This window comes from Amblyomma maculatum, chromosome 10 (assembly GCF_055883805.1).
Source record: "Amblyomma maculatum isolate TAMU_Amacu chromosome 10, ASM5588380v1, whole genome shotgun sequence".
Taxonomy (NCBI): Eukaryota; Metazoa; Arthropoda; class Arachnida; order Ixodida; family Ixodidae; genus Amblyomma; species Amblyomma maculatum.
This window is the reverse complement of record NC_139353.1, coordinates 76,544,802-76,569,154: the sequence shown is the minus strand read 5'-3', so window position 1 is coordinate 76,569,154 and position 24,353 is coordinate 76,544,802. Positions and strand designations below refer to the sequence as shown.

The window sequence follows — 24,353 nt, the reverse complement described above, 5'->3', positions numbered from 1 at the left end:
CCTGAAATTCGGTTGGAGTCGATCGGGGCAAGCCTTTTCGTAACACGCGTTCCTCTAATCTGGGATCACACTCACGCCGAGGTTTTTCAACGTTTTTTTCTTCTGGAGTGGGCAGAAATACGCAGCATGGCGGGATTACATCTATTGTCTTCTTTCGATGTAACAGTTGGCCTCCTTCGAGGTTTGTTCCAGCGTTGTCAAGAAATCGGAATGAAGAGTAGTTCGTTTTATTTTACAGCCCAGCCGCGGCGGCTCGAGTGGTTAAGACGCCTGGCTTATATCGCAGTACCAGAGCCACCTAGACCTATATATCTAGTTTGCTGTAGCAGTACCCGAGTTCAAACCTCACCGTCGACGGCTACGTTCCGATGGTGGCGAAACGGAAATTCGTCCGTGTACTGTGCGATATCAGTGAACTATAAAGATCCCAGGAGGTCGAAATCACCCCGAAACCCTTCACTGCGGCACCTCGTTCTTTGTTTCCGCTTTCACTCCCACCTTCATTCTGTCGCACCATCGTAATAGGCGTGACAGACACTGTCCCTCTTTCCTCTAAATCAGTTAAATATTTATTTTAAGCCGGCCGCAAAATTCCAGTTAAAGAATGAGTCGGATAGTCAAGGAAGAAATTGGTTATACTTTTACGTGTGCTTCCTTCTCATGTTTTAGACCCCCAACATTCACGTCTATAAGACCGTCATGGAGCTGTCTTTATACTGCTATTACTAATGAGATCGCGTACCGTGTTTAAGAAGACCGTCAGACATTTTTTTTTTTTTTTGTAGCAAAGAGGTCCCCCCCTTCCCCGCTACACACATGAAACCCTATGTTTAATTATCCCCATCTAAATATCCATGTTAATTTTGAGCCTGCCTTAAGGGCTAAAAAATGACAGAGATGCCGCCATCGCATGCCTCCTTCACCGTACGTACGGGCATCTGGCTCCCACTTCAAGCCCCGCCTATAAGATGTATTCACTGAGGTCGTGCTACCAGACGGCGCGAGCATCTTCACGCCTTGTCCGCCATATCGGTGGTCGTCGGTGGCATGGGCGCTCGTCGTCTCGCGCAGTTTCAGGTTCGCTGTCAGGTGCCCGCCTTATGTTGGAAGTGATACGTAAAGTTTTATCAAGGTGTTAAATACTTCCGCATCCTTTTTTTCGCTGTGGAGCCGTCTGTGCGCATGGAGACTGCAGCGGTATTCTCCTGCGACGGGACATAGCCAAACTGCCTGTTCTGTGTTGCAACTAGGCATTTATCCGTGCAACCGCTCGACAGCAAAAGAAGTGACCGGCTGCGTATTGCATGCAACACGACTTGTAGCAAATGAAATCCGTTAACTGTTAGCTGCCGCTGACGCGGGACAAATCTTGAAGAGACAGCGAATTATTAGTTTCCCTAATTCTAAAACTGGCGTGGTCGCGAAACGCGCATTTCTTGTGGCGGCAGTCGGCAAACTGCCGATCTAAGATTTCACAGGCGCTGTTCCGGCAGTATAGCGAAGTATCTCAGTTGCTTAATTTGGGTGAATGAAAGTTGAGCAAATACGTAAACACACTCGCAGTATGATCGGCACACCCAGTGACAATGTTTTGCAAATTTAATGTGTGCAACGCACATAATATGGAACCTATAGGTTCGCATCAACGCGACGTGTAGCGATAATAATCGATACAATAGTAACAGGTCACTTGCAAGTCGACAGAGGTGACAGTTGACACGTCACAATTTACTCACCTCTAAAAACCACGCACCGGCCATCGACATCCTCAGGTACGTGCAGCTCTCGGCCTCGCCCACTTGCCAAAAAATTAACTCATTCATGGATTTGTACGTTTTAATTTGTCCACCTGTTCCAAACTCAAGATAGCATTCCACATGGCAGGCCCCGATGTCGGTGAATTCAACGCGAGGAGGTATAATACTCCGAATACCACGATGGAGTTGCCGCAGTCGTACGAGTAGATGTTTCCACAAAGTGGAGCCTTTTATCGGGACCGTCATTTTTCTTGTTCCAGGCAGTCCACGGGTGTAGACACTCACTCGCGAGGTTTTCGCTGGTGCGCGCAGAAATTGCGGCAAGACACGAAAGGCGCAACCCACGGGTTAAAACGAGTTGAATGCTGGTTGCAGCGCCCGCACACACGACCACGCACATGGCGAATGCCGCGCCGGCCGTTTGTGTCCCTTGCGGATTACATCACGTGTGAAAGTGGCCCATTCCCATAGCTGGCGCCATCGCATCCCATCTACACGGCGTCGGCATTGTAGCAACATACAGATGCTTTACTTTTATCACCTCATGCTATACGCCGGAAGATATATGGCGTCTCTGGCTAATACCCTTAACGCAGCTAGCTATTAAAGCAGCTATATTCATTGTCATCGCCGTCATCCCAAAGCATGCTATTTCTATCGCAGCAATCATATTTATCTCTCAGTTTAGTTGTTCTGGGCCAGTCATCAGCACGCTAGAGAGCCCCACAGAACAATAGGTATAAGCATCAGAACTTCATCATGGGGAACAACTCCCCGTGATTTGTTGGCGCATTTTATCATACGCAAAAACTCCTTCGTTCACATGCATGCTGAGCTAATAAAAAAAAAGTTCCTGAAAGGGTTTAGCGGACGAGAACCTTCTTGAATGTGCCCTGTGTCTTCGCCATCGTCGTCGTCGTAGTGGTTGTGGTGGTTGTAGTGGTTGCGGCAGTGGTTGTGATAGTGGTGGTGGTGGCAATGTTATAGTAGTGGTAGTTTTACTGGCGGTGGTGGTGATGGCAGTGATTGATGGTTGTGGTAGTAGTAATAATGACGGTGGTAGTAGACTTCTATTCGGCCAAAATTTAGGGCCGAGCATATGACTGCCTGGCGACTAGTAGACACTGTTTTTCTTCCCTTTCACAGCGAAGTATAATTGCTGCAGATAAATAGTTACAGAGGGTCCTTAAGACTGATTTCGTGCTCTGGCGATGAAATAATTAATGCGTCATCAGCAGTTTTCTTTCTTTTGTTATTTCGTTTGTGTTTATTTTTTAAATTAATTTCAATTATTTTTGTTTTTGATGTTTAGTTGTTCTTTCTGCTCTTTTCCTCTTTTTGTTCAATGCAATTATCACAATTACTGGCTGCATGACGAATGCAACGAGCTTCGAGACGTATGACCCGCTTGGCCCAGGTTGTGGGTTAAATTCCAACCATATCCATATTATGCGGATTTCCTTTTCAGGTCATAATTATAAAGGGCTTCTTGAGGAATCTGGCGTCAATACAAATATTTTTGTCCTGTGACGTCACATGAGCCAAGAGGTGCCCTTTCTAAATAGGCGCTGGTCGCTGATTGGTCTCCAGGATGATGACGTCACTATCCTGGTTGACCAACTGGGGTTCTCAGGGTCACATTTTCTGCGACGCCGTCGCCAGGTTTGTTTCTAATGGGACCGGCATAAGGTTTTCGTAATGATAAAAGCGCAAACGCACACTCGTGTGTAACGGCATTACGGGGGAGAGGGAAGGGACTCCTTCTGACATCATCTCATCTGCGGTGGCGTTGCTGCGCGCCAGCACTGCTTATCTCGTTTGTAGTCTCCGTGCCACGCGAGGAAAGGAATTCATTTTTGAAACTGAATTCCCAGCACTTATGTACCATAGAACTCTGCTATATATATTGACGTATTATGCGATTTAATTTGTACAAGGAAGGAAACGTTGTGGAGTAGTTTAACATTCTGCCATCTCATTGGTCCTCAGAATCGTCAATAAGTACGTCCTGCTGAAAAATTATTAAGCACCATCGTGCTGCGCACTAAAGCCCCAGGTTACCTGTGCGTCTACGCAATTCCTGGGCTCCATGCCTCCTGCCAAGAGGACGGCGGCCGACAAAAAGGGATGGCGCCACTGGTGTCGCAAGCGGCTTACCGCCCGCCTGCTGTTGGGCTACGCAGCGCCACCTCTGCTCCTCACGCCGGCCTTCGTCATCAACAGCGACGTGAGTTTGCACCCTGTCATGGAGAGCAAAAATTACACCCTCCTTCCGCCTATCCCAATTCCGGCTTGAAACGTGGAAATGATTGTCGAACACTTCAACAGAAGTCTAACAGACGAATTTATTGGCCAGCTCTGTGCGAGAGAAAACGCGTATTCGGTAGCTTTGCTCATTCATGTGCATGCAGTTTAACGTGCATTACACTCAAAACCCAATAACATAAAACTGTGGCTATTATTAGGAAATTCCGGTGCCATTTATGTAGTTGCTACACATCTTTCGCATAGATTGCGTCAGTAATGGGAGCTGGCCGACTGGCCTACGAGGCTTTTTGCTAAACTGCTCTATATACCACCGACCATTGCTATGGCTATTTTGTCCCTGGAGCCGCTTTTAAAGTCTGAATACTGCTTAACCTCAGGCGTCTTTAGTACGAGCACCAATCAGGAGCTTATGCATGAATTATGCTTGGTATGAGGTTACTTCTATATACGGGGTCGACACGTAGGCACGAGGTATCTGTTCGACTTCGTTTCTTGCTGCGGAGGAGAGCGCGCTTTTAAAGAAGGCCTGGTTTGTAATGCTTGGTGAAACCATGGCAGCATCTTTATCCAGCACTTCAATGGTAGTTTTTCAATATTTCGGCCAGTAGTGAGGTCATAAGTTAACAGAACTTGCATACATGGCGGCAGAATGTTTTGCTAAATGGTTCTGTAACAATCCTCCGCTCGCATTAGTTGAGACGAGTGTCTGCAGGTTAAAGTTATCGAAAACGGAGTGTCCTAGCAAAACAAAACCAAGCGAGAGCCGTTGAGAGTCGCGTGGCATAGTATAAAGAAATTTTCCATTTTATGAACTAATTAATTAGCAATGACTAACTAAACATATTATCAATTACTGACTCCAGGAACAAGGCGCCAATTCACAAGTTGTAGATATTCTTAGAAAACAGGCGGCTTGCACCGAAGTAGGTTTTCTACCTGCCTTAAAAAGTGTAACTAAGTACAAAAACTTCAACTTTGCAGCGGTGTGGCATCAGTGTCCCATATATCGCGTCGAAGTGAAAGACACTTGGTCTTCTCAGGTGCGCAGTGTTGTTGTTGCGGCTGTAGGAAGAAGGTAAAGAAAATGCACGGGCCTGCTACTGGCTCTGTAGCTGAGCCACCTCCGCTGCCTCGTGCAGACAGAAGAGAAAATAGAGAAGAAAGAAAAGGAAGAGGGAGAGAAAGACGCGCGCCGCAACAGATAGGATTGTGTGCACTGGGAGAGACGTGCGCCAACAGCCGATCATCTGGTAGCCTTCTTTTAAAGCGTGTAGTAAAGTTACGTAAAAAGTATTTTGGAGCAAGAGTTTGGTCTGGCTGTTCTTTGAAACATATTTTGTCAACTAAAATTTCGTTCCCAAAGAATTCATTTTTAACAACGAACAAAATGATGGAGACTGCGACACCCAGCAGCTCTTAGAAGCCCTCAGCAGGTTTCACGAGCCACCGACCATATATAGCACGATTACCTTTAAAATTGAATTAAATAACATTGCTAATTACTTTTCTGAAAATTGTTAAAAATGTAATTGAATAACAATATTAGTACTGCTACCACCAGAGTGGCATTATATATTACAATTACGCCTGCAAATCAGTGGAATTACTTTTGTATTACTCTCGGACGTTCACATTCCTTAATTGTTCTTCGCGCCAAGTTCCATGACAAGCCCTTATTTCCTTCCTTTTCTCTACACGCGCCAATAATACTATACAACGGCAACAAAACGACGAGAACAAGCATGGTCCAACACTCGACACTCATTGCTTTGAAGACTGAAACGAGAGGCGAACCCGGCGCGCCTTGCGTGTCCGGAGTTGTCTCCGCCATTTGACGCTTTTGATGAAGGTTTTACATTGATTGGGTGGTCCCGGGAATTGACCATGGCAGCTTGCGCTCAATTATGTTTACGCCATGGACAATTCCGCCAGTTTTTCTTCGTACCACCCCATCATAGGACACCAGTGTAACCAGACACCACTGTGCCCTAGCCGACGCAACAGCTGGTGCCACTGCATGCTTTCGACTAATTTTGAACACCTTCTTGCGTCATCTGTCCCTTCGACGGCCTTTTGACGCCTCACATCTTGCTGCTTGGGGAATGATTGCTACTGTCTGCTCTAGATACCAGCTTTAAATGATACTGCAAATGGATCTGATTCGGCTATAAACAGGAAACGGACGGTTTCGGACGCGCAGTTCAACTCAGTTATTTTGTCTCAGCTGCACGCTCGTCCACGCTTTCCGTACTTTTTCATGCTGCGAAGGCGCCATACCGGCAGTACCTAGCTTTTCCTATAGAAAGAGCAGCGGTAAACTTGAGTAAAAGTGATTTTTGAGATAAATTAATAATTACTTTTGCTCTAAAATTACTGCCATAGACGTACTAAAACACGCCGGACGTACTGAACAACGCGTAGCAATATTCACGTTCAAACTGGCGGATTGAACGATCTTAATCTGCTCAAAAAGATTCTCTTGTTTTCGATTGCACCGAAGATATCTGAAAAATGGGATGCTCTTTTTGACGTCGTCGGGGGGGGGGGGGGGGGGGGGGGGGGGGGGATTTTGTGTCGGTAACACCTCTGACTACCATTTTTAAGTGTATGTCGGTGCATCCTCAGGTGGCATGGTGCCTGGGCGTGGGCCTGCTGATGGTCACCTGGACCGTGCTGGGGACTGTGCCCGTGCCGATCACCTGGCTGCTTCCCTTCCTCGTCTTTCCCCTGGCGGGCATCACCTCCGTCTCGGACCTCGCCGACAGGCTCATGGAGGCGAGTGTTAACGGGCCCTACCCAGCGGCGCTGCGGGAGTGTAATGTTTTGCTACTGGTGAAATGGCTTAGTCCTTGTGAGCCGCTACTTTTCATGCCATCACCAGCACCAAGCTTTCATTCGACTGATGTCGAGGAACAATTACGCCTTTCCTGCCTACGTGCCATAACCTTGTTAGATCAGACAAGTAACTCTAGTGTTTGATGTGGATATTTCTCTCCGTGTCATTTGTCTAGATGCCGACGTCGTCAGACCCAATGCGCGACTTGTTTCAGGAGTGCGTTTTGTTCGTCTCCTAACAGGCGACTCAACAGCCAGTTCTGGTAATTTTAGCATATTTCCGGTTATGACTTTGTGTACCGAGCGGCTTAAATTCGTGTATTTTCGACGAACCGGGCAGATTGCTAAGTCCAGATGGACAAACGGTACCGGTCAACGAGGCTTTCGGTATTAAATGCCGTTTATACAGCCAAAGAAAGCATATTGATGTGCTTCAAACCGCGGCGGCACACCGTTTAATGACCTACGCGTCCCACGTGTAGGACAGCCTGATACTGCTGCTGATGGGCATGAACGTGATGGTGGCCGCCGGCGAGCAGACTGCTCTGAGCTCACGCATCGCCCTGTACCTGATCGAGGCGTGCGGCTGCCGTCTGCGGGGCATTCTGCTGGGCCTCACGGGCGTCACCTTCCTATCGGCACAGCTTCTCATGGGTGGCGCGACAACGCTGTTCATGGTCGCTGTTGTCGAGGCCACCATGTTCGAGCTGCAGCACGACCTCATCGCCGCCGTCATCGCCCAGAGGAGGCGACGGAGCGTACGTGCACGTGCAGTGATTTCAGTTGGAACGCGACTGCAACGAAAGGTCAGAATTGAGAACTAGGAATTAAAAAGAAAGGCCAAATTGCTATCCCTGAAAACTGCCGCTGGTTTCTTGCACAACCGGTCGGCAGCTGGCTGAAAAAGGAACATGATCATACGAGGGTACGTGATGAACGAATTAAAATATAATACACAATCGAAGCTAGACAGCAAGAAACCGTATAGGGAGCTTGCATGAAGCGATGTATGCTGGGTAATCCGCCATATTGTTGACACCAGACGGCGGGTAGCGCAGGCAGGCTGAATTGACCGAATGCATGGTCATTTTCGACGGTTCACCGAGCAAACACGCGGCTGTTCGTGCGGTGCGTTTACGTACGTGCAAGATATCGGCATATCTCTGAGGAACATGTGCGTCAGCACAGTGCCCCGAAAATCGGGCGCGTTTTGAAGAAATGCAAAGCAGACCGGCGCGGACCTGTTAAAGCTGCTTTCGGACGACTGACTGCACTTTTTGTCTGGACTTGTGATTGCCCGTCGGCATCGCCAACATTTTATGATTTATAGTTCTGGCGACTTTGATACTTGCCCAGATTGGCGTCGATCTCGCGTCTGTTGGCCCGTGCGAGTCATTTGCATCGGCGTCGCTAGAGGGATCATTTGCCTTCTCTCAACCGTGCAAACTGTTAGATGAGGATCGAAGCTCCAAAGGCTAGCTTTGGTTTTGCGGCTCGGTGTCCAGAGGAAGGCATGATCAGTCCCGCAACGACGAAGCATTGGCTAACAAGAACAACGTTTAATACAGCATCGCGTAGGAACGGCCAGAGAATTAGGGCAGAAGAGAAACCTGACACTTTCACAAAGCAGATGTCTCGGCGTCGTCTTAGCGGAAGCAGCCGCTGCTGTTTATATACACTTTGCAGTTCAAAAGGAAAGGGAGAAGGATTCATGTTATAGCAAGCTTTGTTGACTCAGTCACGGTGGCGTGGAGGAACCTCTTGTTGCCGGCCGAGGGCGACGGTCTCTCCCTCGAGCGCTGGGCTTGGCCAGCGTTTGCACACACACGCACGCACACACATGACGACACGTCGGAACAAGCCTTAGGGAGGAAGCGTCGGTCATCTGAATCGTGATCTGAATGAACGGTGCTGAAATGCCCGTTGCTTTGACTGATGGTCTTGCGTTCTCTGCATTTCGCTGCGGCCGCGTCGGCAGTCGCACATAACGGTGGCGAATACGTATTTTCGGAATCGTGAAAAACCCGTAGCCGGCCTGTCCGATTCGTCTGCTGTCAACGACAGCGACATGGCGCATTACCCAGCATGCATCACTTCATGGAAGCTCCGTAGAAGGGATGTGTAAGACACACATTTTACCCATCACGTTATGATAGAGGTATAGGAATATATGCTGACGCCATACGCTCAAGTACCTTTGCGGGTCTGATGAGCTGCGTTTTTGAATGTGTCATTATTGGTGTGGTCATTTAGCATATTGTTTCATGGCAGTTTGGATGGCGAATATTTTACTTCCTGTTTTCATTACCATTAGGCATTTCATTCGCTTCATTCGGTCTCTAACATGAGTATATCTTTTGTATTGAAGGCATGAGTGAGCACTTGTACGTATCGAAAACTGATTTCCCTTGTAAGGGAAGGGGTGTACAGTGAAGCTTCTCGCACGGTATCGCTTCACATTCTCCTGATCTTAAATTCCTTCATCCCCTTATGCATCCCTTGATTATTATCATCTTCACGATATAATATTGCTCGCAAACTATTCGACATCCCTTCCCTTTGGTCGAGCTACCTATGTGTCATGAAATGGAATCACCATCAGGGCACTCAGTCATTCTTTGTGGTCTCCAAAGCACCACAAACCATCGCGAAAGCAATACAGGCTATCAGACGTTATTTAGGCTGTATTACAGCCTTTGTCAAACGTGTAGAGTCCAGGGGCTATACTTTTGAGCCGTTTAGTGACGTTGATTTGGCATTAATGGAGGCCATTCCCATTGGAGACGGTAGGACAAAAGTCTCACCATAAAGAGTTTCGCAACACTGGAAATATATTACAAGCTGCACGAAGTGGCTCAGAATCAGACCCCCAGTGCTCTACACTTCTAACAACGACTGTATGTGCGGGACTAAGGCCTTAGATGTGGGTCTTATTGGCTGTAATACGACAGGTGCGCACCACTGTGGGTGATGAAGTGGTTATGACGCCCGTGCACGTGATGGTGATCTCGCCGCGCCGTAGCCCGTCGAGCTTCACTTCGCCCGAAGATGAGGAAGACGAGGAAGAGAGCGACGAGAGCGATGAGGAGCAAGAGATGCGGCCCCAGGTACTGGTTCCGTCTATGGGGCCTCTGGACGCGCGCAACCCGGGCGCCTACTACCAACTGCACCCCAACGCACCCGACGGTGAGTTCTTTTTCACTTTTTTTGCAATGTTAGCTCGTCTTAAACTTCGCTTCCTGCTAAACTGTTGAAAACAATGGGCGAAAATCTGCGGTTAGCGTTAAGGTTAAATTTTTTCTTAGATCATGAGTGGCGTGAACAGGGGAGTGTCCACAAAACTTACGTGTGAGCACAAACTGACACAAAGAAATTTACATGCCACTGCCAGGAATTAACCCCCCATCTTTTCGCTTCCCAGCTGAATGCGATTATGCTATTATCGACTGCCTCAGAACGCACCTGCAGTTCCCCTTGTCTAGTGTAAAGACGCTGGATGGAGCGAGGGAAGCACAACAGTGACTGTAAGAAAAAGAAAAAAAAACATAAATAAAAAATTACCAAACCTGTGCCAGAGCACAGGTTATGGCGGAAAACGAAAGAGTTTCGAAATCTCCGTATCCAAAATTCAGAACAAGAAAAAGACTGAAGCTCCCGTTAGACTAGTTACGAGGGACAACGGCGACGACGACGACGCGAAACGCAGGAACGGGCGCCAAGGAGCCGTGCTCTAAAACTTAAGATTGCACGTTTGATACCTTTTATTCAACAGTATTACGATGTCCCCTGAAGCAAGGTTGAGGCATGCAACACAAGTACATGATGTGCTTATTTTGTTATTGGCTCAATGAATATTAGTTTCAACTCATGTTCGAAGCAGTGTAAAAAAATCGTGCAAATAATCCATTATGCTGTTGTGGTAGTTTTCATAAGCCGCCAGGTATTCCAACACGCGACGAGCACTGAGCGTTGACAGTGTGTCCGAGGTAGAGTAATAAAGTTAGTTCTCGTCGTCACGCTTGTGACATTGACGCTCTGATAAGACCCGGCGCCAGTGCCTGTACCGGCGCCTGCTCTGTAAAGTTCGTTCAGCCGTGCACCGCGTAGGTGGAGCCATGGTCGAAACGCGAGAGGAGCGGTGGCGCCGGAGGAGGAGAGAGGAGATGGCGCTACGTTTAGTTTATTGAGGGGTTTTACGTTAAACTGGGGAGCCTACATGTTTCTCCCTACGTTAGACAGACGCGTTACACCATCTAGCGAGGATGACATAAAACGCATTTTCAGCCTTTAAGCAGTTTTAAGAACAACATGTAATATTTGTTTTATTTGCGCAAGGTGCGTCGCAGTACTTTGTAAACATTGGTATCTTGATATAGAATATCGAACTCGGCGGTAATTCTCTGATCTCGAATTAGACCAGGGAGGCGATGTAATTCGCACTGGCACCAACAAGGTGCATCGGGTAAAAAGTTTAGGTCCTGTCTCGATATTCATTCAACCTGTCATAAAGGACGAAAGAATATCGTTTTGGATAAGAAAATGTAAAATACAGAGACGAGCTGTAGCTTGAGAAATGTGGTGGTAGTGGTGAAAACGTTTATTTCATGGTATAGCAGAAGCGAGATTCTCTAGAAATTCTACGCACTAGGCGGCATCTTTAGCCTGGGTCGCCATTGGAGGAGACCACCGCCCGCGCCCTGGCGGCCAAGATAATTCTATTTTGTAGGTAGAAACAGTTCGGCAGTGTCGCCTCCTAATCCTTCTTAGTATGGCAGTAAGAACTGGATTCCATTGGCAGGGCAATAACCACGGGGTAGACGTCATGCAGCTACCTTCCCACAGTGTGCAGTGCCTATTCTTCATCCTGTCAGTGTTTCAAGACTGCTGGACATAGAAGCGTTTTCATTTGGAGTCTTCCCAGTGTTTCCTCCTGCGCCTCACCCACTGCCTTGGAGGGGGCTGGTTAACGGCTTCGAATTTCGAGATAAAAGCAATATTTCGCAGAAATTGAGAGGATTTATCCTTCCTGTGGGCAAGAATCTATGGAATCAGCTAGGCGTTCACAGTAAAAAAAACTGATTAATTGATTTATAGGAAGGGAAAGGCGCCGTAACTGTCTCACTTGTTTTCTGTGGCCATCTCAACCGCGCCGTAAGGGAAGGGAGGAAGGTGGGAGTGAAAGTGGAAAAAGAGAAAGAGGAGCCGTAGTGGAGGTCTACGCAGAAAATCCGACCACCTGGGAATCTTTAACGTGCGCTGACATCGCACAGCACACGGACGCCTCTTCGTTTCGACTCCATCGAAACGCAGCCTCCGAGGTCGGGTTCGAACCCGGTTACTCTGGCACAGTAGTCGGGCGTCTTATCTGCACCACCCCGGCGGGGTTTCACAATGAGCGCTCGAGTAGTAGATGCGGGTGAACCGAGAGGGAGCGAGGAATAGGGAAGGCAGGGAGGGTGCACCGCAGAAGTGTTATGGTATGAGGCTGTTCTTTGCTGAGTGAAATAAAAAAATAAAGAGGATTGGCGCAAGAAGTAATTGTCTGGTACACGACTGTGACTACACTGAACTAGAATCGATCTGCTGATAACAGGCGCAGCAGAAGCGCGCGCGCGCGCGCGCTCGTGTGTGTGTGTGTGTGTGTGTGTGTGTGTGTGTGTGTGTGTGTGTGTGTGTGTGTGTGTGTGTGTGTGTGTGTGTGTGTGTGTGTGTGTGTGTGTGTGTGTGTGTGTGTGTGTGTGTGTGTGTGTGTGTGTGTGTGTGTGTGTGTGTGTGTGTGTGTGTGTGTGTGTGAAAACTTTATTCGGAGGAAGCTTGAGGTAGCCGGGGCAACCTCAAGCAATCACTAGGTGGGCTCCTCATTACAGGAGCCCATTGGCGACCGCTGCGGCTCGGGCTCGGTGGACCAAGGCCTTCTGGCTTGCCAGATTGGAGCAGCCGAGCGGGGCTGCCTCCCAGTCCTCTCGGGTGGGGTTGGGTTTGGGGGTGAGGTTCGGGGTTGAGTGACATGCCCACACCATGTAGAAGATGTCCGAAGACTTCTCCGCACAGTGCGAGCACTTTCCTGTACAGGCAGGTTCAAAGTGTTGTAAAACTGCCGGGCACAGCGGCGTTTTGGTGTAAAGGCGGAGGAGTGTGCGTTCCTTCACCTTTGTAAGGCCCTTACAAAGCTTAGGATAAATTGCATGGCCGAATTGAAATAATTAATTTCTCGAAAAGTGAGAGCCGGATTGGGTTCAAGATCCGTGTTTAAGGGTCTGAAGGCGTTGCCCGGAGAGTGAGCGCGCGGGCGGCGGCGTCGGTCGTTTTATTGCCTTCGAGGCCCATGTGAGCTGGAGCCCATACAATTGTTCGAGACGCGGGGGCCCCGAGGTAGTCACTGTTTTGAAGGATGCGGTGTGCAAAGAGAGGGATGTACCCCTGTTTAATATTTCTGCAGGCCCCTCTCGAGTCGGTGATGATGACTCGTGAGTCCTTGTCTGCGGCGGCTAAAGCGATGGCAACTTCTTCCGCATGTGTTATGTCTTGAGCTCGGAACGTTAGACCATTCACTGTGTTTTTTTGATGGACGGCTGCGGCTGTGTACCACCCCTCATGGTGAGGGCCGAAGGCGTCCACGTAGAAAATTCCGTGTTTGTTCCCATAGGGACGGACCAGTGCCTCCGCCCGCGCAAGGCGCCTGCCACTGTGGTCGTCACGTGCCATGTTGGCCGGAAGAGGGCGTACGTGCAGGGCGTATCTCCAGATTTCAGGAATGCGTACGCGCTATTCCGTAAATGTTGGGTGGTGGATATGTAGTCGGGATAATAGGCGGCGTCCCGACGGCGTTTTTGATAGTCTTGTGTATTGATTAGTCAAGTGCGCCTCTCGGAGCTCCGCGAATGTGTTTATCATCCCAAGGCCCATAAGACGCTGGTTGGGTGTGCTGATCGGGAGATCGAGGGCACGCTTGTACATCTTTCTGAGAATCACTTCGAGGGCGTTCTCATCAAACATGCACAGGTGGAGGTAAGGAGTCGAGTAGAGTACTCGACTGGTCACGAATGCATGCGCCAGCCGCAAAGCGTCTGTGCACCGTAACCCCCCGCTTTTGTTGGAAACCCGGCGCACCATCCGGCCCACCTGGTCCCCCACCTTGCGCAGTTTTGCTAGTGTTGTATCAGCCCGTCGATGTTTGTGGATAAGGAGACCAAGTACTTTAATCTCATCGTGTTCGGGTATTGGACCGCTGGCCAGGGTTAGTTCCATTTTTGTGGTGCACTTAGGCGACGGGCAAATGTGCACAAATTCGGATTTGGACGGGGAGCATTGAAGCGCGAAGACTGTACCCTTGCGTCTATCTCAACCAGTTCCTCCGTATTTAAGCACAGGCACGCCATAGTTTAGTTTGGCCTTGTAACTGCTCGGTTTTACCTCTCTTTCTTCAACGCAGACCCGAAAGTAATCGCTGGAATGGAAGTTGCCATACCAGAAATTGAGGAAAACGATGATGCCGGTAAGAAACACGCGCCCTTTTTATTACGATAAGCGTTTTAAAAAAAGTTCGCAGCCTAGTCATTCTTGCTTCCGGCATCTCCCATTGGCAAATCTTTGTAGATACGCAATATATCGCCTTTTCCACCATCGCAGCCGACGCGCCGAAAACAAGCCCCATACTGAAGCATCGAAACACGGCCAAAGTGTTTCTCCTGGAAGCACAGTAAGTACCCTGGCAAGTCCTAAGTATGCTTCGGGAGGGTAGATGTATCGTGGTAACCTGTCGCATTCTGTATCGCCTTTCTCATATTCTTTCCTGAATAATACGCTGACAGGCGGCTACTCTGAACGATCAAATTAGAGCTCAAGATATTAGCGACCAGCACGGGGTTTATTGGGCCTTCTCCATCTCGTTTCACTATTAGTAATCTTGCATGAGTGCCATTCTACTACTGTCCTAGCTTATCAGGAGGAGGTGATGGGGGCTGTAATAAAAATAGCTAATACAGGTGATTGAGGAAAGGAACCACGGATACTGTCGTTTTTTCTTGGACACGTGATTGGCAGGTTGTACAGGTAAGCAGCAGAACAAGCGTGATAAATAGAGGTCGAATTACAGACAGGAGACATTGTAATAAAGAATAGCGGAGGGATGATTTGCAGGGGTTTCACTGGCGAGCATATCGATATTTCGACGTATGTTGCAAAAGGTGAGAAATTACCTAGTCGCTCATGAAAGTCGATCGTGCGCGCTATAGTTTATTGGACAGGCTCGTACATAGCAGTGAGACAGTAAAGTGCATAATCCACGCTTAAGGGTGCAACAGGGGTTACAATGCGAACTCTTGCCTCCAAAAAAGTATGGCCCTATCGTGGGAGCGAGACGCAGGCAGTGCTGGCCGGGTCTTCTGTTGTCGAGTAGGTGCGATGCGCACGCACGCACGCACACAGACAAGTGAACTGCCTTGTCGGGTGAGCTTCCGGCAAGTATCACGTGTCACACTTGCTTTCTAACGGTGCTTATAGGTATATAATGCTGCGGATATTTACTTGAAGTCAAAAAGTAATTTATTATCTCAAAATTCAATAGTTCAGCACTCTGCTTGCTGTTTCCGTTTGTGTCATCACTGCGTACTAGTTGTTGTAGGCCGTCATTGCACCCGCCGCCACTTAGGTGGTGGACGACGGCTGTTGCGGCGCGCGTCTTTCTCTCCCTCTTCTTTTTGTTTCTTTTCTACTTCCTCTGTACTGTCTCCACGAGGCAGCGGAGGTGGCTCAGCTACAGAGCCAGTAGCAGGCCCGTGCATTTTCTTTTCCTTCTTCCTACAGCCACAACAACATACCTCCCACTTGACCAGATAGCCCTTACACCATGTCTGGTTGTCGTTCCAAGCCTGAAAAAACGTGAAAATCGGACGACGAAAATGAGAGGAGATAAACAAAAACTGCAAATCGCTTAGTCTGCGCGCTATATTCTGCGTGAGACGCCGTATATTTTGGCTGCTGAGCACGATACTGTAGATTTGAATCGCGACGTTGATAAGCTAGGCATACAGTTTACAGAAGGCGGCAATAGTAAATATCAACACGACGTTGTTTGTCTCCCTTAGCCGGTTGCAAAAGATCAAGAAGGCACTGCTGATCAACGTGGCCCACAGCAGCGCCGTCGGGTGCATGGCCAGCATCCTGGGCAGCACGTCGGGCATCTACCTCCGAGACTACTTCCACCTGTGAGACTACCTCCCTGCTTTCACGAATGCGCGTATGCCTCGTACAAACCCGATCTGCACTTCGTTGCCAACGCACCTAGGTTTAGAATACTGAACCAGTAACAATTTAGGGCAGTCCTTCCCTTTTTTACGTAGGTTTCAGTTGTATAATCATCTGAAGTAGTTTAATGAAAATAATTATTAATGAAGAAAACTATTTTTTTTCCAACCGCGTCGGCCATCGCACTCGGAGGCACCCGAGTGGCGGTAGCGGAAACAAAGGGACTAAGTAAACAGTGAGAGGAAATAAGAGAGGGAGAGATAGGGTGTCGAGAGTCTGCCTCAGGACAGGGTGGGAGTGTGGTAAAAGCATGAAACAAAGTTCACGCGTGAGTAGCGTCCAGTCACGAGAACAAAAATGGCTGAGGTTTAAGCCTGCTACACCGAGTTAGGCGTTGCTTTTTTGTACTTTGATTAGGCTTAGGTTTAGACATAGGAAGACACGGATTTGAAGCGATTACAATGGTGAGAATACAGAGACGAGAACGCCGTTAACTACAAGCGGGAACACATGATGCTGCATCTTTCATCAATGGTCAAAGGTCAAGTGGTGGTACACGATAGGTGGTACCATGGTTAAGCTGTATAGGCACACTGTGACCTCTGGTTCTTTGAAGGTCAAGTGGCCTGCCAGATTGACCTTGGCTGATACATAGCGAGGTTAGGCTTTCGCTTCAAAAATCGCAGGCGCGCAGTAAGTGACAGAACAGCCGCTGTGCAGGTGCCTGGCTTTGAGCCAGGACGAGATGAAATTTGCAGTCACCTTTTGAGTTTACGGTGTGCTGTATATTCTGACCTCTGTCTTTAACCCTACACAAGTGCAGTGTTGTAACTGTGCGAAGCTCAGTGTTTTACTGCTTTGTATTCCTGTTTAATGGACGCTCAGATTCATTAGGTTCCAAACGCCTATTCAGGTATAGCGCTGTAACACATGGACATCAGAGGGAACCCGTCTCGACAGTTCACGGGCTGTAGATGCATCAGCAAGAATTCACCCTTGGGTAAAAGAATGCATATATGAAAGCACCAGAGCGACAAAAAGGGTCATCCTTCGTCAAAAGTTCACAGCGCAGGAGGGTGGCCTTGTGGGTCACGCCGTTTTGCGCGTTATTCATCTTAAGTGTTGTAAATCGGTTTAAAGGCAATACATATTCGGCCCCACCCATCGAAAGGCAACGACACTGAAGGATACTACGAGAGCTCCTCTTCGTGGCTTGGAAACAACAACCTTCTGGGCTTTCAACATTCGATTGTTTACCTCACTATATAGACGAAGAACACGCTTTATTTAGTGTTATATAGTTAGACAGGCATAGCTAGAGATTAGGTTACTAATGAAAGCTTTCTCTGCCTGACTCATCAGAACCTCAAAATTGAATAGCTCGTAGAAGACTTCCTTAAGACAACTAATCAGGTCTGTTGCTCTTACGAGGGAATAAGCGGAACAAACGAGAGCAACGGAACGATGAAAACTCAGTGAAAGGGGCATTGAGCAGTCACTGCAGTGGCACAGAGTTTGTGATGTTCCCGTGCTTAGTACCAGGTCACATTTTCAAATCCTGGCTTCGGTGGCCGCGCTTTGATGGGGATAGAATGCGAGAGCATCCGTGCGCTGTGCTAAATCAAAACAATTAAGAAAAGCTGGAAAGGGCAATACATTTCTGGTCCTTAATTATATGCTCTATGACAATGTACAGGTTCGTTGCATTCAGTGCTAGTCTACTGGATGCGAGAACCGATTTAATAAGAAAAACACCAGGAAAGCAGCGCTTATTATGCGGGGAGGTTGGTTTGCGTATTTATGTGTTATCTACCTAACGTAGCCATGTTTGCGAACCCTTTACTCCACCGCACTGAACTGAAATCTTCAAGCATGCTATGCTGTCTTGGCTTATAAGCGAAGGACAATGGCCTTCGCTGTCACGGCCACCTGACCTAAATGCACTGCACCTACTGACATATCGATGTGATGAGGGCAGCCGTGTTCATATATATTTTAGACATGCGTTGCCTTTCATTACGTTTAATGCTAAGCGCTGATGTGGCGGCTTGTCTTGAATGATGGGGTCTCTCTGATGCGTCGGTGGAGAGTGAGCTGATGTGATAGGCAAACCTGGCAAATAAAACTAGATTTCAACCCGCATGGCTCAAATTCAAGTGTGATCCCCTTGGCCTACCGGAAAATTCGGGCTCTACCATAACGTCACACCCAAACCCCACTTCCCTGAGGGACGAAATTTCCGAATGCGTTGTGATTACAATGACGTCATGTAAGTCACGTTATCTCGAAGTACTCGTCACAGGGCACTGCCCACAAGACTAAAGAGAGAAATTGGCTCCTTAGCCAACAGTGAATATCGATGGAATCCTACCTTAACCGTCGATGGCTGTTGGGCAATGTGCCGATTAAGGCACATTAATGCAGCAAAGAAACTGACGCATACACACAAGTGAAAGTGAGTGAAGCTGAGAACTCCAATGTTATCACAACTTCAGTAGGCGATATAGGAACGGTACGTTTCAAGAAAAAACTGCTAAAATGCACGTTCTTCTCACATGGCGAGCAATATTCTAGTACGTGATAACGAGGTGTAGATTTTTGTAATAGGTTTATCTATACGCTATCACTAGAAAAAGCTTATCAATGATGTGTATACAGTGACCGGCATGTGTTCGGTTTACCCTCTCCGCATTCTGTGGCAGCACGTACGGGTACGACGCCGTGACGGCCCTGTCCTGGACCCTGCTTGGGCTGCCGGTGGCCACCGTGTCCGTCTTGCTGTGCGCTCTCATCACCTACTTCCTCTTCCTGCGGGCATAGTGAGTGCACTCCTTTTGCCCAAGCTGCCTTGCCTTACGAACAGTATGCGGGAATGCCGTTCTACAATAGATATTAAAATTAGAGGTGCTGGAAACATTACATGGGTTATTGGACCTTTTTGAACCAGTGATCAAACTACAGCAAAAAAAGTGTGCACTCAGCTTTTCAAAATGAGCGATCCTTAACAGTTAGCCCACCGAAACACTCCTATATACCTGCGGCTTTAAAATTGAACACCCTTGCAGGCAACACATCTATGGAAAAGGGTATCCTCCGCAAAACGTTATATTGTGAAGTATGCTACGGGTTTTTTTTTTTGAAACGCTTCTATGGTAACTTGGATTCCAAAGCAGGAGTGACAACATTTTGTTACTTTTCAAACTATTTACTTTGCGGCAACACTGAATTTATGCAAAGTAATAAAATTTTCGAAGGCATTGTTTAACGTATGTTTCTTGCACTGTTGCGAGCGCTGATAACTACGAAGTTCCTTACGGCTTAACTTTGGCTTACATATCTTTCTTACACTGTTATGACCTGTGATAAACGCTCAAGTTCTTCCCTGACAACTGAAATACGTGTGAATCCGCTTGAAGTTTATGACTGCCCTCGTTGAACATACCACACTTAGAGTGCTTGCGAAGAGAAGAGGGATACGACTTTGACTATGTTGACTATAGGTCGCAGCACATGCTCTAAAGGTGACTAAACATCTTTCACGAGGCTAAACGTGCTTCCATGGCCGCTACACTTATGGTTTCTCTCTCTAATATTTGTTTGGAATTTTTTTTTTTTTTCATTGCGGAGTCTTAGCGTGTGCGCAACGCGCACATCTTTCCTCGTTCAGATCGTTAATTTGGTGTACTTGGAGCGACTAAACTGAATTGAACGAATGTTCGATTCAGATAGATACCTTATCTCCACGATTAGATTAGATGCCTTATCCCCACGATATTCCAACCTGTGTCAACAGATGAGCTACAGCGACAACTGCATTACACCACTACGCCACCGCCCCATGTTGTACTGACAGTCTCGCACATTGCTTTGAATGTCGTCTTCACTTAACTTCCACACGTGTGTTACCTCGCAAGTACGCAGCAAATCAAATTAGACGGCGGGAGATTTGAAGCAGCAAACTGATATTCTCACTGACGTGCATTAGGACTAGTTAATATACCTCGCGCTGCTGCATTGTGGATGAGTAAAATAGTTACGCAACCGGGTATTTTTATTTACTCTCACTAGGGAAGCATTCGCATAGTGGCTTCAACATATCTAGCTCGTACGTCGGAGCTAGGAAATTTCATCTCCATTTAATCTGCGTTAAATAAGCCCAGGTGGTCAAAATTTTCGGAGCCCTCCCCTACGACGTCTCTCATAGACTGAGTCATTTGGGACGTTCAAGCCCATAAATAAAACGAAATTATATAGAAACCTTTCGCACGATATTTATTCAATGCATTTCCTTCATCGCATTAGAAATAAACTTTTGGGAAGGGAAACATTTTTTGTGCTTCGTTACAGCGATATCCAGGAGGACGGCGATACGATAAACGCGATCACCGAGATCATCAGGAAGAAGCGGAAGTTTCTGGGCAAGCTCACGTGAGCCTACTACTTGTCTTTCCGTGCCTGCGTACGAAGCCCCGAGTGCAACATCTGTGCCGTGCGGTTTTTAACACGCGCTCTGTCAGCATAATAAACCTTCTGACGTGAGTTGTGCGACAAGCGCCTTCCCCGCTGACCTCCAGTTAAACCCGATCTAACTGCATCAGCTATGGCCACCATGGCCCCTCCTCTCAATATTGTGACTGATCCTCTTCCTTGACTCTGTTATCTGCTTTTAGTATTGCATATCTGTCCATGACTTGGTCATCCTAATCTTAGTTATATAGATGTCCCGGCCCCGGCGGCCGCTTTTCGATGAAGGCGAAAAGCAAGGCGCACGTGTGCTGTACGATCTCAGTGCACGTTAAAGAACCCTAGATGAAAGAAATTTCTGGAACCCTTCACTACGGCGTCTCTCATAGCCATAGTCGCTTTGGGACATTAAACCCCATAAACCAAACCAAACCTCAGCTAGGATATATAATTAGACAGCGTTTGTTCGTTCACTCATTTTCCTCTCTACGAGACCCATCTTTAATTTTTCACTTCTTGGATGCGAGCGCATATTGCAATCATAACACTTACGTATACATTCAAAATGTGCGAAGCTTGCCCTGATTGTGCAGGAGTGCGCGCGGGAGGGGGGGGGGGGGGGCTGGAGAGAGGAGACGGTGCATCTAATGGATGCACGAAAAAATAAACCGAAAACACATGTTACACTGTTAACACTTATGAAATATGTGGAGATTGATATGCGCTCGGAGTAAAAAAAAAAAAAAAAAAAAAAAAAAAAAACACCACACTCCGGAGTGTGAAACAAGAATTGAATTCCCGCCTCAGCAATGCAGTTGGCAAAATTTTGACCCTACAGAACCTGCGCCATGTCACAGCCACAAACGATTATCTAGCCCTTTTATAGAGCATGAGCCCCTTCATCTTCAGCTATAAAATATAGCTATTAAATGGCGACTACAATGTAGTTTATTACATTTTTTATTAAGCAGTCAAGGTTAAAAGCCTTTCATTGTTTAGTTTGGTTTGTGGGGTTTAACGTCCCAAAGCGACTCCAGCTGTGAGAGACGCCGTAGTGGAGGACTCCGGAAATTTCGACCACCTGGGGTTCTTTAACGTGCACTGACATCGCACAGCACACGGGCGCCTTGCTTTTCGCCTCCATCGAAAAGCGGCCGCCGAGGCCGGGATTTGATCCCGCGTCATTGGGAACCGTAGTCAAGCGCCGTAACCACTGCGCCACCACAGTTGGCAAAAGTCTTCTATATATTGTTTCTGATTTCCGTCAGATGCATATACTTCTGTAAAAAAGAACGGCTGAAATTACAGCGATTTTCGAATATTTCCTTTGGCGTCGGTTGCTTGCATATGCACAAGGATAGAGTGGTGGCTATGTTAACTTGAGTACGCCAGTCCAATATGGAACCCATCTCAGATATACTTAACAAATGCGCTCGAATCAGTTCAAAACCGCGACATCCGTTTCGTGCATCACGCATACTCGTATTCCATCAGCGTTTCATCTCTAAAGGAAAATTCCAGTCTTGATAACCTTTTACTCCGTCGCCGCATTGCCAGTCTTTCTTTACTGCACAAAATTCTAAACAGTTCACTAAATCAGGCACCTTACATTGTGCATCGCACCCACATACCTCATCGCGCTTCGCATCCATTTCAGATAACTCGGCCTCACCAAACCTTTTTCAGGATCTTTTTTTCCCCTAGCAATTGTGGACTGGAATGTCCTTCCCCACGAAGTCGCCGCCCTCTCATGCCAATCTTCATTTATTGATGCCTTAAAAATTTATTTTCAAACACAATGACCCGTGCTTGTATTTTCTCATGCTTGTAAATCCACCCCTTATGTAATGCCTCCAAGAGAGGCCTTTAAGGAAGTGAAGTGAAGTGAAGTAACTTGTTATTACGCAGTCCTTTTCTTCAAAAATCATTTCGCACAGATGAAATGTCTGCACTGAGGGCGCTAACCGGTGGTTTTAATGACGTGCAAGGCTTGCAAAACAGAGACTCGGGGCATTAGACCCCTTTATGTGTAACAGGCATGTGACCTGGCCTCAGAACACGCAAAAACTACGGTCGAAAGCCCCGCTGTCACCTGATAAAAGGTTTTTCGCGTGCGCAAGAGCTTTTTACGAAAGAACCTCGAAGTCACACCTGACTACCGCCAAACAGCTGCCTCAGATAAATGGAGTACAATAGCTATGCCTAAACTTCCGTGTCCAATTGACGCGTTTTCTTTGGCGCAGGCGCAAAGAGGCCATCCTGGTGGCCTCACTCAGTGCGGTGTTCGTCTTCTGCGTGGCGGGCAGGTTCATCGCCAGGACCTTCGGATTGCAGGAGCAGCTGTCGGTCAAGTAAGATTCGTTTACCATCGTACAGATGACATGCTTTCAAGCGGTAACTAGGCGCTTTTTAATGCGAAAGCAATGCTACTCTAGGTTTCGAGCCTTCAGCGTAGCGCGGCCAGCAGCCACGTCTTACCCACGTGACGCTGTGACGTCACACCCCACGTGGGCTGGCAGGAGCTGTCAAGTAGGGTCTCTTGTTTCACATGAGACGGTTACGTCAGATCCAGCCTGCTAGGACCCTGGCATTCACGTTATCCCTACAGGCCACTAAGGCACGTTCATACGGCTTGGTTAAAGTGGGGCTTCATATGTGGGCTGAGGAAGAAGAAAAAGAGAGCACTCGGTCACTCGTAGCTAATGCTTTCACTAAATATTTGGTTCAGCAGCGTTGAACCCTTGTAATTTTTTTTCAGAGCCTCAATATCTATTTACTTAATATCTCAATGTCCATTAACGAGAGACCGATGTGAACTGCATAGTTAAACATGTATGGGGTTGGGGATGTTTCTAAAAAAACGTCCCCTCCTCAGAAAGGCGTACTGTTCACGCATTGTAAAGGACTTTCATTAGGTGTGTTCTCTGTACTCCAAGGCGGCAACAGTGTCTTTTCTTCAGGTGGAGGGAAAAGTTATATCTTCGTCTTATGCTATATGCTATCTAGGCCAAAGAAAGAGAACCGGTCCGTTGGAACGGCGACATCAAAACAAAATTTCTATTGATGCTGGCATACTACTCCAATTGATTATTGCGTCAGAAGTGTGATGGCATTTCTTCGAATCTGACAACAAACTGCGTTACTCAAAACAGGACACTATAGCGCGAACAAATACAAACACGGAAAGAAACAATGCAGGAAAGGCGATAACTTCATATACCATTCGCTTAGAATCCAGCAAAGATGTAAGCAACCAAGGCTTGCGTAGAAAGACAGTGCACAATCAGCCAAACCATTCCAGATAAGATATCTCGGTCTTTGAAAGGGTCGGCCTTTCGAAGTTTGGTCGATTATGCAACGTCCTTTCTAGAAGCGCATGCCTTGGTGGCAGATCTATTTGTTGGTTTCTCAGCGAATAAAGTTGCATAAAGTTAGCGATTTCCTCACGTCGTTTTTCTTTTTTTCCCGCGCTATAATTCCCTGTCTCAAGTATGGGGCCTGTCTAGCCCAAGCCAATATTATTCTAAATCGCGTTAATATTACCATTTAAGCTATAAATTACTTTCTCGACGTGTCTCAATTTCACTTTTGTCATGGCAATACTATATGGTTTTGTAAAAAGAGGCTGCAAAGCATTTAATGAGAACTCGAATGAGAAATTTTAACATCCATTATTTCTGCATTACATTTTTTTATGACAACTGGGCAGCGATTCGTACAAGCTCAGTTGAATGTAGAGCAACTACTGATTGATTAGCTAACAGGATACGGGATTGGCGCCTT

At 47.3% G+C, this 24,353-nt stretch overlaps 1 protein-coding gene across 1 annotated transcript in view; it reads left to right on the top strand.

Annotated features, from left to right (window-relative positions):
* Positions 1–3,846: 3,846 nt before the first annotated feature.
* LOC146176834 (sodium-dependent low-affinity dicarboxylate transporter 1-like) overlaps positions 3,847–24,353 on the top strand; it is a 41,423-nt gene continuing 20,916 nt past the window's right edge. Inside the window, exons 1-10 of the mRNA XM_084581046.1 lie at positions 3,847–3,984; positions 6,651–6,800; positions 7,343–7,618; positions 9,812–10,046; positions 14,293–14,355; positions 14,490–14,559; positions 15,947–16,066; positions 18,809–18,925; positions 20,454–20,534; positions 22,814–22,921. Of these exons, the coding sequence (XP_084437172.1) occupies positions 3,847–3,984; positions 6,651–6,800; positions 7,343–7,618; positions 9,812–10,046; positions 14,293–14,355; positions 14,490–14,559; positions 15,947–16,066; positions 18,809–18,925; positions 20,454–20,534; positions 22,814–22,921 (1,358 nt within the window). The remainder of the gene's footprint in view (positions 3,985–6,650; positions 6,801–7,342; positions 7,619–9,811; positions 10,047–14,292; positions 14,356–14,489; positions 14,560–15,946; positions 16,067–18,808; positions 18,926–20,453; positions 20,535–22,813; positions 22,922–24,353) is intronic.